Source organism: Balaenoptera ricei, chromosome 2, assembly GCF_028023285.1.
Source record: "Balaenoptera ricei isolate mBalRic1 chromosome 2, mBalRic1.hap2, whole genome shotgun sequence".
NCBI classification, from domain to species: domain Eukaryota; kingdom Metazoa; phylum Chordata; class Mammalia; order Artiodactyla; family Balaenopteridae; genus Balaenoptera; species Balaenoptera ricei.
In genome coordinates this window covers 38,841,422-38,853,205 of record NC_082640.1, presented here as the reverse complement: position 1 = coordinate 38,853,205, position 11,784 = coordinate 38,841,422, and the positions used below count along the sequence as shown (strand labels likewise).

The window sequence follows — 11,784 nt, the reverse complement described above, 5'->3', positions numbered from 1 at the left end:
ACTGTATACAAGAAAAAATACCCACCCCTCACTCCGTGTCGAGGCTCTTCCCTGCCATTTAGGGTTGCCAGTTAAAATACAGAATGCCCAATTACATGTGAGTTTCAGATGAGCAAAAGTTTTTTTGAAGTGTTTAAGTATGTGCCATATAAATTTGGGACATACTTATACTAAAAAAGTATTTGTTGTTCATCTGAAATTCACATTTAACTGGGTATCCTATATTTTTATTTGCTAAGTCCGCCATCAGGTTGGTCTGGCTCAACCTGAAAAATGGCTAGCTGGTTTCAGTTTTTGAGCAGCCTGAGATGTGTTCTCCCCACCACTGACTCCTCACCCTAGTCCTGGGCTTCCTGGCCCAGCCAGGTCCCTGCTACTGACTTACCTGCCAAGTCAGCAGCTCCTCCTTGGGACACCTGGTGCCTGTGTCCTCCAGGGCCTGGAGGTTGCCTCCTCTGGGGGCGTGGTCCAGTCAGCAGGCTGGGATTAGTGTGTCACAAGGAACTTCTCACAGCCCACAGTTTTCCGTTAAATCAGGCTCACAGGGAGGCCCAGATTGGGGCAAGTGACGCACCAGGGGGAAGAGGGGATCAGCTTGGGCCTGGCTGGAGCCACCTCAAAGCCCTCCTTTGTGTGCGTCTGCTCCAGAGTTCCTGCTCAGCCATGTGGAAGCCGGGCTGTGGGGATGGGATCTGGGCCAGCCCCATACGCTTCTCTCCGTCCTCTCTCTCATCGCAGGGAGGTCTGAGAAAGCACACCCCTGGGTAAGATATGCTCGAGATGGAGGGAAATTTTAAATGTGATTGCAGATGAAATGGCAGCTGTGGAGAATCCTGGCCTGTCACCCTCTCCCCAAGCCCAGCAGGGCCTGGCGTGGTCAGGCAGTGAGTGAGGCCAGCTGGGAAATGTAGCTGGTTGAGATTGAGTGCGGAAAGGACAAGACAGGCTGACCCACTTTTAGGCTGTGGGGTGCAGTGATAGGAGCCTGCTTGGGCACCAGACTGCCCACTTTTATATCCTAACTCCATCACCTTCTAGCTGTGAGATGTGACTTCACCACTCGGTGACTCAGTTTCCTCCTCTGAGAAGTGGGAATAATTAGAGGAAGTCCTATCTCCCAGCATCTCAGAACGGTACTGTATTTTGTTGTTTGTTGTTGTTTGCTTTTGTTTTGGGTTTTTTTTGGCCTCACCGCCTGGCAAATGGGGATCTTCTTTCCCTGACCAGGGATCAAACCTGAGCCCCCTGCAGTGGAAGCAGGGAGTCTTAACCACTGGACCGCCAGGGAAGTCCCAGAATGTGACTGTATTTGGAGATAGGGTCTTCAAGAGGTAATTAAGGTAAAATGAGGTCATCAGGGTGGGCCCTAATCCAATACCACTGGTATCCTTATAAGAAGAGGGAATTTGGACACAGACAGTTACAGAGGGAAGACAATGTGAAGACACAGGAAGAAGGCACCGTCTACAAGCCAAGGAGAGGGGTCTCAGAAGAAACCAGCCCTGCTGACACCTTTACCTTGGACTTCTAGCCTTCAGAATTGTGAGAAAATGAATTTCTGTTGTTTAAGCCACTCAGTCTGTAGTACTTTGTTACAGCAGCTTTAGCAAACTGATGTCAGTGGGTTGTTGGATTTTTTTCCCAGGTATTTCACAGAGTGTGAGGCTCATGCGAGATAATGGAGGTGGCGGTGAGGGCTCAGGCTGCCCACAGGAAGGAACCATGGAGGCCCCAGAAGAGGCTTTGTCAAGCTGGGTGATGGACTCTAGCACAAAGAACACTCCTGTGCACCAAGAACACTTCCGAGTTGATGGCACAGCCCCGACGGAAGTGAGCTACCGTTCCCAGAGATTTTCAGGATGCTGGCAGGCCGCGAGGCCCTGTTTAAGGAGCAGAGCTTTCTATGACACTCCTCTGCTCACAGCTTTTCTCTGCCTGTGCCCTGCCCTTCCCCCCTCCCAAGAGTCACGTTCATGTCCAGTCTCTCTGGCTGGAACAATAGTGCCAGTGTGTGAGCGGAGTTGCTGCCCTCATTGGCCCAGACACCTGTGCTGGCCACATTGGCAGACTCTGTGGGCTCCCTGGCTCTCTCTGCCAGGCTGGAGGTAGGGAGGGAGGGGGCTCGCACTTGCTGTGCCCCCGATTCTGTACAGTGGCAAGAGCCTTACCAGTGTTATCTCATCCAGTCCTTTCAGATGTGAAGTAGAGAGTAAATTCCCCCTTTCCACAGAATAGGGAACTCAGAGTCAGAGAGGTGAGGGGACCTGCCCGAAGCCACACAGCTGGTAAAGAGTCAAGTCCTGGTCTCTCTAAAGCCCTCTCATTATTCAATGCACAAGGCTGCCCCCTTCTCCAGAAGTGAGAGCGACACAGGTGTGACTGCCCAGGGAAGTCACACTTGCCCCCTGGCTGCTGGGGAAGGTGACATCGCCTCATCTTCCTGGGAGCAGCTTCAGGGGGCAAGAGTCTGGTCATTGCCATTCCCTCTTGGCCAGTACTAATACTCCTGGGCCAGGGAGGACCCCAAGGGGTGCCTGGGCCTCAACCCCTCCTTTGAGAGATGGGAAAACCCAAGTCGAGGAATATTCTGCACCTTCCTTAAAATTACACAGTGGTACTGAGTGCCCCGACTAGCATGGGCTGACCCACAGGGCTGGCTCTAAAAAGCTCCAGTTCCTCCGAGAGGCATACTTATTCCATGAAAAAGAGTCTGCCCTGTGGCAGTGGGGGAGTGGGAGGTGTCAGAGATTAAAGTAATGAGGAGTAGAACAATAAAATCAATCTGTATGCTTGTTGAAAGAGTATTTTCTAATTAAGTAGGTTTAACAATATGAGGAAAAACCAGTTGGTGCTTTCAGATGGGAAGTTGGCTTTAGCTCCCCACCACTAAAGAAAAAGATGTGATCATGTCGCCCGAGGAGGAGCTGGACGGGTGCGAGCCGGAGCCTCTAGGGAAGCGGCCGGCCGTCCTGCCTTTGCTGGAGTTGGTCGGCGAGGCCAGTAACAGCCCCGGCAAGGACGGCTCACTCCCCTCGACGCCGCCCCCAGCAGAGGAGGAGGAGGACGAGTTGTACCGGCAGTCCCTGGAGATTATCTCTCGATACCTCCGGGAGCAGGCAACCGGCACCAAGGACGCGAAGCCACTGGGCAGGTCTGGGGCCGCCAGCCGGAAGGCGTTAGAGACCCTGCGACGGGTCGGGGACGGTGTGCAACGGAACCACGAGACGGCCTTCCAAGGCATGCTTCGGAAACTGGACATCAAAAACGAAGACGATGTCAAATCTTTGTCTCGAGTGATGGTCCATGTTTTCAGTGACGGAGTAACAAACTGGGGCAGGATTGTGACTCTCATTTCTTTTGGTGCCTTTGTGGCCAAACACTTGAAGAGTATAAACCAAGAAAGCTGCATCGAACCATTAGCAGAAAGCATCACAGATGTTCTCGTAAGGACAAAACGAGACTGGCTAGTCAAACAAAGAGGCTGGGATGGGTTTGTGGACTTCTTCCATGTAGAGGACCTAGAAGGCGGCATCAGAAATGTGCTGCTGGCTTTTGCAGGTGTTGCCGGAGTAGGAGCTGGTTTGGCGTATCTAATAAGATAGCCTTTTAAGTGCAATAATTGACTCTTAACCAACTCCAGCCACCAAAACCACATACGCCTGCTGTGAAATCAGATGTATTTATGAAGTTGGACTTAAAGCTGTGCAGGCCATAACCTCCAGGAGTTCTAGTCTAGCAACGGAGAAAAGCAAGCGGCAGGAGGCCTATGGCTAACAGGAATAAATACATGGGAAAAGTAGTCCCTCTTGAAGAGTCACTGTCTGAAAGAAGTGAAAGAAGCGGAGTTCAGTTTCAGCAACAGGCAAACTTTGGGAGGCCACGGAGGAGGACTTTTAGATTTAGTGAAGACGGTAGGGTGGAGAGACTTTAATTACTTTGCCTAGAACAGGAAAGTGGCCAGTAGCCAGGCTAGTCATAGAGTTCATTAAATATGCCCACTGAATCCATTAACTTCTATAGTGTTAAAATAGAAGCACTAACAACGCCAGCGGCATGTGTAAAATGGATTTAAGCTATAAGTAATAGAACCTATGACTAGAAGCCTCAACACTGTACAACAGAGTGTGAAGGGAAGCTTTATCCTCTATAATTAGCTTTCCTAGATGTGCTTCTTGAATAGAAAGTCCAATGCTCAGGATGTTTATACCTGTTCTACTCTGGTTTGGTTTGAGTGATTCCTAGTTTATTAGCCTAGTGTCATGGCCAAGAATACTTGACTTAAGGCTCAATTACAAATCTGGAATATGCTGTTTTTAAGACAAAAACTTGTAACCGTCTGTAAAAATTGTATATATTTTTACAGAACATCTGTTTGAAATGTAAAGGGAGAAAAGTCTGAAATTACATTAGTTTTTTCATACCCTTTTGAAATTTACAACTTCTGTAGTTAGGAACCTGTTTCTTATAGCTTTTTCTATTCTAAATTTTGTGCTAGTCAGTTCTAGATTGTATACAGAACCAACTGATATAATTGTATGCAACCTGGTTGTAGTACAACAATTCTGATTCATAACTATGCAGGCTTTAATTTTCCTATCTGATTTTGGTAAGTATTTCTTAAATAGCTGTTTGGGTTTTTTGTTTTTGTTTTTAACCTGGGGCTGAGAAATTGAGGAATGGAAATTAATCCTTTCACTTTGTTACATGTGGGTTTTCAATAATTGAGTCAAGGTTTTAAGGATTTATTGGGGGGGCAGGGCACACAGGCTGATGACTTACAAATAATGGGCTCTGATTGGGCAACTACTCATTTGAGTTCCTTCCATTTGATTTAATTTAACTGGTGAAATTTTAACTGAGTTCATGAGCTCATCTTCAAAGCTTTTGCTAAAAGATTTTCAGCTGTTCCAAATGGGACTTATTAGGAGTATGTATAAAAAGATCACATTGGGTGGATGAGAGACATTTGATCCCTTGTTTGCTTAATAAATTGTACAATGATGGCTTGGAAAAGCAGGCTATAGTCTAACCATGGTGCTATTACTAGGCTTGCTTGTTAAACGCAGGTCTAAGCCTAGTGAGTTAATAAAACGAATACTTATTTCTTTTCTATTAAAAAAAAAAAAAAGAAAAAGAAAAAGATGTAAGTGTTTACTATGGACTGAACGTTTGTGTCTCCCACCAGATTCTTATGTCGAAGCCCTAACCACCAATGTGTTGGTATTAGGAGGTGGGTCTGCTGACAGGTGACTAGATTTAGATAAGGTCATGAGGGTGAGGTCCTCATGATGGAATTAGTGCCATTATTAGAAGAGGAAGAGACACCAGAGCTCTCTCTCTCTCCACATGAACACATGGAGAAAAGCCTCATGAGCACACAATGAGAAATCTGGCCATCTGCAAGCCTGGAAGAGGGTCCTGACCATGCTAGTCACCTGATCTTGTGCTTCCAGCCTCCGGAACTGTGAGAAAATAAGTGTCTCTTGTTTAAACCACCCAGTCTATGGTATATTGTTATGGCAGTGTTTATAGGAAGGAAGCCGTAGAAAGGGAGAGGTTAAAGACTAAGGTCAGAGAGGGGTAAGTGATAGTAAGTAAGGTTCTTGGTGAGAAGATGGAACAGAGAGGGAGTCATTGCTCCTGCAGAAGTACCAGCCTTGGCAGGGTTGGTCAAACACTCTCCCATTGCTACAGAAAGCTAAAGAGAAGAATTTGTGTGGATGACAGTGAGTTTAAAGGTTTGGTGTAAAGTTAAGGTCATCTGCTGTGAGTAAAGGAGGAGATAGGAAAGTTTGAAATAATTCTCATGAAGGAAAAAAAAGGTTAAACTTACTAGGGAAGATTGGCTGTGTTGAAGGCTTGAGATTGGTTACAATGACTTCTTTTTTTCAAATTGAAGTATAGTAGATTTACTATGTTGTATTAGTTTCAGGTGTATAGCACAGGGATTCAGTTATATATATCTATATATTATATATAATATATATATTATATATGTATTCTTTTTCAGATTCTTTTCCCTTATAGGTTATTACAAAATACTGAGTATAGTTCCCTGTGCTATACAGTAGGTCCCTGTTGGTTATCTATTTTATATATAACAGTGTGTATATGTTAATTCCAAACTCCTAATTTATCCCTCCTGCATCTTTCCCCTTTGGTAACCATAAGTTTGTTTTCTATGTCTATGGATCTATTTCTGTTTTGTAAATAAGTTCATTTGTGTCTTTTTTTTTTTTTTTTTAGATTCCACATATGAGTGGTATCATATGAAATTTGTCTTTCTCTGTCTAGCTTACTTCACTTAGTATAATAATCTCTAGGTCCATCTACGTTACTGCAAATGACATTATTTCATTCTTTTTTTTTAATGGCTGGGTAATATTCCACTGTATATATATATATACCATATCTTCTTTATCCATTCATCTGTTGATGGACATTTAGGTTGCTTCCATGTCTTGGCTATTGTAAATAGTGCTGCAGTGAACATTGGGGTGCATGTATCTTTTTTTTTTTTAACATCTTTATTGGAGTACAGCTGCTTTACAATGCTGTGTTAGTTTCTGCTGTATAACAAAGTGAATCAGCTATACATATACATACATCCCCATATCTCCTCCCTCTGTGTCTCCATCCCACCCTCCCTATCCCATCCCTCTAGGGGGACACAAAGCACAGAGCTGATCTCCCTGTGCTATGCGGCTGCTTCTCACTAGCTATCTATTTTACATTTGGTAGTGTATATATGTCCATGCCACTCTCTCACTTTGTCCCAGCTTAACCTTCCCCCTCCCCATGTCCTCAAGTCCATTCTCTATGTCTGTGTCTTTATTCCTGTCCTGCCCCTAGGTTCATCAGAACCTTTTTTTTTTTTAGATTCCATATATATGTGTTAGCATACGGTATATGTTTTTCTCTCTAGGTCCATCCACCTCACTACAAATAACTCAATTTCGTTTCTTTTCATGGTTGAGTAATATTCCATTGTATATATGTGCCACATCTTCTTTATCCATTCCTCTGTCAATGGACACTTAGGTTGCTTCCATGTCCTGGCTATTGTAAATAGAGCTGCAATGAACATTGTGGTACATGACTCTTTTTGAACTATGGTTTTCTCAGGGTATATGCCCAGTAGTGGGATTGCTGGGTCATATGGTAGTTCTATTTTTAGTTTTTTGAGGAACCTCCATACTGTTCTCTATAGTGGCTGTATCAATTTACATTCCCACCAACAGTGCAAGAGCGTTCCCTTTTCTCCACACCCTCTCCAGCATTTATTGTTTGTAGATTTTTTGATGATGTCCATTCTAACCGGTGTGAGGTGATACCTCATTGTAGTTTTGATTTGCATTTCTCTAATGATTAGTGATGTTGAGCATCCTTTCATGTGTTTGTTGGCCATCTGTATGTCTTCTTTGGAGAAATGTCTAGTTAGGTCTTCTGCCCATTTTTGGATTGGGTTGTTTGTTTTTTTGTTATTGAGCTGCATGAGCTGCTTGTATATTTTGGAGATTAATCCTTTGTCAGTTGCTTCATCTGCAAATATTTTCTCCCATTCTGAGGGTTGTCTTTTCATCTTGTTTACGGTTTCCTTTGCTGTGCAAAAGCTTTTAAGTTTCATTAGGTCCCATTTGTTTATTTTTGTTTTTATTTCCATTTCTCTAGGAGGTGGCTCAAAAAGGATCTTGCTGTGTTTTATGTCATGGAGTGTTCTGCCTATGTTTTCCTCTAAGAGTTTTACAGTGTCTGGCCTTACATTTAGGTCTTTAATCCATTTTGAGTTTATTTTTGTGTATGGTGTTAGGAAGTGTTCTAATTTCATTCTTTTACATGTAGCTGTCCAGTTTTCCCAGTACCACTTATTGAAGAGGCTGTCTTTTCTCCATTGTATATTCTTGCCTCTTTTATCAAAGATAAGGTGACCATATGTGTGTGGGTTTATCTCTGGGCTTTCTATCCTGTTCCATTGATCTATATTTCTGGTTTTGTGCCAGTACCATACTGGCTTGATTACTGTAGCTTTGTACTATAGTCTGAAGTCAGGGAGCCTGATTCCTCCAGCTCTGTTTTTCTTTCTCAAGATTGCTTTGGCTTTTCTGGGTCTTTTGTGTTTCCATACAAATTGTGAAATTTTTTGTTCTAGTTCTGTGAAAAATGCCATTGGTAGTTTGATAGGGATTGCACTGAATCTGTAGATTGCTTTGGGTAGTATAATCATTTTCACATGTTGATTTTTCCAATCCAAGAACATGGTATATCTCTCCATCTGTTTGTATCATCTTTAATTTCTTTCATCAGTGTCTTATAGTTTTCTGCATACAGGTCTTTTGTCTCCTTAGGTAGGTTTATTCCTAGGTGTTTTATTCTTTTTGTTGCAATGGTAAATGGGATTGTTTCCTTAATTTCTCTTTCAGATTTTTCATCATTAGTCTATAGGAACGCAAGAGATTTCTGTGCATTAATTTTGTATCCTGCTACTTTACCAAATTCATTGATTAGCTCTAGGAGTTTTCTGGTAGCATCTTTAGGATTCTCTATGTATAGTATCATGTCATTTGCAAACAGTGACAGTTTTACTTCTTCTTTTCCAATTTGGATTCCTTTTATTTCTTTTTCTTCTCTGATTGCTGTGGCTAAAACTTCCAAAACTATGTTGAATAATAGTGCTGAGAGTGGGCAACCTTGTCTTGTTCCTGACCTTAGTGGAAATGGTTTCAGTTTTTCACCATTGAGAACGATGTTAGCTGTGGGTTTGTCATATATGGCCTTTATTATGTCGAGGTAAGTTCCCTCTGTGCCTACTTTCTGGAGAGTTTTTGTCATAAATGGGTGTTGAATTTTGTCAAAAGCTTTTTCTGCATCTACTGAGATGATCATATGGTTTTTCTCCTTCAGTTTGTTAATATGGTGTATCACATTGATTGATTTGTGTATATTGAAGAATCCTTGCATTCCTGGGATAAACCTCACTTGATCATGTTGTATGATCCTTTTAGTGTGCTGTTGGATTCTGTTTGCTAGTATTTTGTTGAGGATTATTGCATCTATGTTCATCAGTGACATTGGCCAGTAGTTTTCTTTTTTTGTGGCATCTTTGTCTGGTTTTGGTATCAGGGTGATGGTAACCTTGTAGAATGAGTTTGGGAGTGTTCCTTCCTCTGCTATATTTTGGAAGAGTTTGAGAAGGATAGGTGTTAGCTCTTCTCTAAATGTTTGATAGAATTCGCCTGTGAAGCCGTCTCGTCCTGAGCTTTTGTTTGTTGGAAGATTTTTAATAACAGTTTCAATTTCAGTGCTTGGGATTGGTCTGTTTATATTTTCTATTTCTTCCTGGTTCAGTCTCAGAAGGTTGTGCTTTTCTAAGAATTTGTCCATTTCTTCCAAGCTGTCCATTTTATTGGCATATAGTTGCTTGTAGTAATCTCTCATGATCCTTTGTATTTCTGCAGTGTCACTTGTTACTTCTCCTTTTTCATTTCTAATTCTATTGATTTGAGTCTTCTCCCTTTTTTTCTTGATGAGTCTGGCTAACGGTTTATCAATTATGTTTATCTTTTCAAAGAACCAGCTTTTAGTTTTATTGATCTTTGCTATCATTTCCTTCATTTATTTCTGATCTGATCTTTATGATTTCTTTCCTTCTGCTAACTTTGGGGTTTTTGTGTTCTTCTTTCTCTAATTGCTTTAGGTGCAAGGTTAGGTTGTTTATTTGAGACGTTTCTTGTTTCTTGAGGTAGGATTGTATTGCTATAAACTTCCCTGTTAGAACTGCTTTTGCTGCATCCCATAGGTTTTGGGTGGTCGAGTTTTCGTTGTCATTTGTTTCTAGGTATTTTTTGATTTCCTCTTTGATTTCTTCACTGATCTCTTGGTTATTTAGTAGTGTATTGTTTAGCTTCCATGTGTTTCTATTTTTTACAGATTTTTTCCTGTAATTGGTATTATTCTCATAGCGTTGTGGTCGGAAAAGATACTTGATACAATTTCATACTTCTTAAATTCACCAAGGCTTGATTTGTGACCCAAGATATGATCTATCCTGGAGAATGTTCCATGAGCATTTGAGAAGAAAGTGTAATCTGCTGTTTTTGGGTGGAATGTCCTATAAATATCAATTAAGTCCATCTTGTTTAATGTATCATTTAAAGCTTGTGTTTCCTTATTTATTTTCATTTTGGATGATCTGTCCATTGGTGAAAATGGGGTGTTAAAGTCCCCTACTATTATTGTGTTACTGTCAATTTCCCCTTTTATGGCTCTTAGCATTTGCCTTATGTATTGAGGTGCTCCTATGTTGGGTGTATAAATATTTACAATTGTTATATCTTCTTCTTGGATTGATCCCTTGATCATTATGTAGTGTCCTTCTTTGTCTCTTGTAATAGTCTTTTTTTTAAAGCCCATTTTGTCTGATATGAAAATTGCTACTCCAGCTATTTCCATTTGCATGGACTATCTTTTTCCATCCCCTCACTTTCAGTCTGTATGTCTCCCTAGGTCTGAAGTGGGTCTCTTGTAGACAGCATATGTATGGGTCTTGTTTTTGTATCCATTCAGCCAGTCTGTGTCTTTTGGTTGGAGCATTTAGTCCATTTACATTTAAGGTAGTTATCGATATGTATGTTCCTATGACCATTTTCTTAATTGTTTTGGGTTTGTTATTGTAAGTCTTTTTCTTCTCTTGTGTCTCCTGCCTAGAGAAGTTCCTTTAGCATTTGTTGTAGAGCTGGTTTGGTGGTGCTGAATTCTCTTAGCTTTTGCTTGTCTGTAAAGGTTTTAATTTCTCTGTCGAATCTGAATGAGATCCTTGCTGGGTAGAGTAATCTTGGTTGTAGGTTTTTCCCTTTCATCACTTTAAATATGCCCTGCACTCCTTTCTGGCTTGCAGAGTTTCTGCTGAAAGATCAGCTGTTAACCTTGTGGGGATTCCCTTGTATGCTATTTGTTGTTTTTCCCTTGCTGCTTTTAATATTTTTTCTTTGTATTTAATTTTTGATAGTTTGATTAATATGTGTCTTGGTGTGTTTCTCCTTGGATTTATCCTGTATGGGACTCTCTGTGCTTCCTGGACTTGATTGACTATTTCCTTACCCATATTAGGGAAGTTTTCAACTGTAGTCTCTTCAAATATTTTCTCAGTCCCTTTTTTTTTTCTCTTCTTTTTCTGGGACCCCTATAATTCGAATGTTGGTGCATTTAATGTTGTCCCAGAGGTCTCTGAGATTGTCCTCAATTTTTTTCATTCTTTTTTCTTTTTCTGCTCTGTGGTAGTTATTTCCATTATTTTATCTTCCAAGTCATTTATCTGTTCTTCTGTCTCAGTTATTCTGCTCTTGATTCCTTCTAGAGAATTTTTAATTTCATTTATTGTGTTGTTCATCATTGTTTGTTTGCTCTTTAGTTTTTCTAGGTCCTTGTTAAACGTTTCTTGTATTTTCTCCATTCTACATCCAAGATTTTGGATCATCTTTACTATCATCACTCTGAATTCTTTTTTCAGGTAGACTGCCTATTTCCTCTTCATTTATTTGGTCTGGTGGGTTTTTACCTTGCTCCTTCATCTGCTGTGTATTTGTCTTCTCATTTTGCTTAACTTACTGTGTTTGGGGTCTCCATTTCACAGGCTGCAGGTTCGTAGTTCTTGTTGTTTTTGGTGTCTGCCCCCAGTGGCTAAGGTTGGTTCAGTGGGTTTTGTAGGCTTCCTGGTGGAGGGGCCTGGTGCCTGTGTTCTGGTGGATGAGGCTGGATCTTGTCTTTCTGGTGGGCAGGACCACAGCT

General features: G+C 41.6%; 1 protein-coding gene across 1 annotated transcript; it reads left to right on the top strand.

Moving 5' to 3' along the window:
- Positions 1-2,906: 2,906 nt before the first annotated feature.
- Positions 2,907-5,120, top strand: LOC132359137 (induced myeloid leukemia cell differentiation protein Mcl-1 homolog). Its single transcript, XM_059912504.1, has one exon. It carries the CDS (start codon positions 2,907-2,909, stop codon positions 3,600-3,602), a length of 696 nt encoding a protein of 231 aa, XP_059768487.1. The 3' UTR covers positions 3,603-5,120.
- The last annotated feature ends 6,664 nt before the right edge of the window (positions 5,121-11,784 follow it).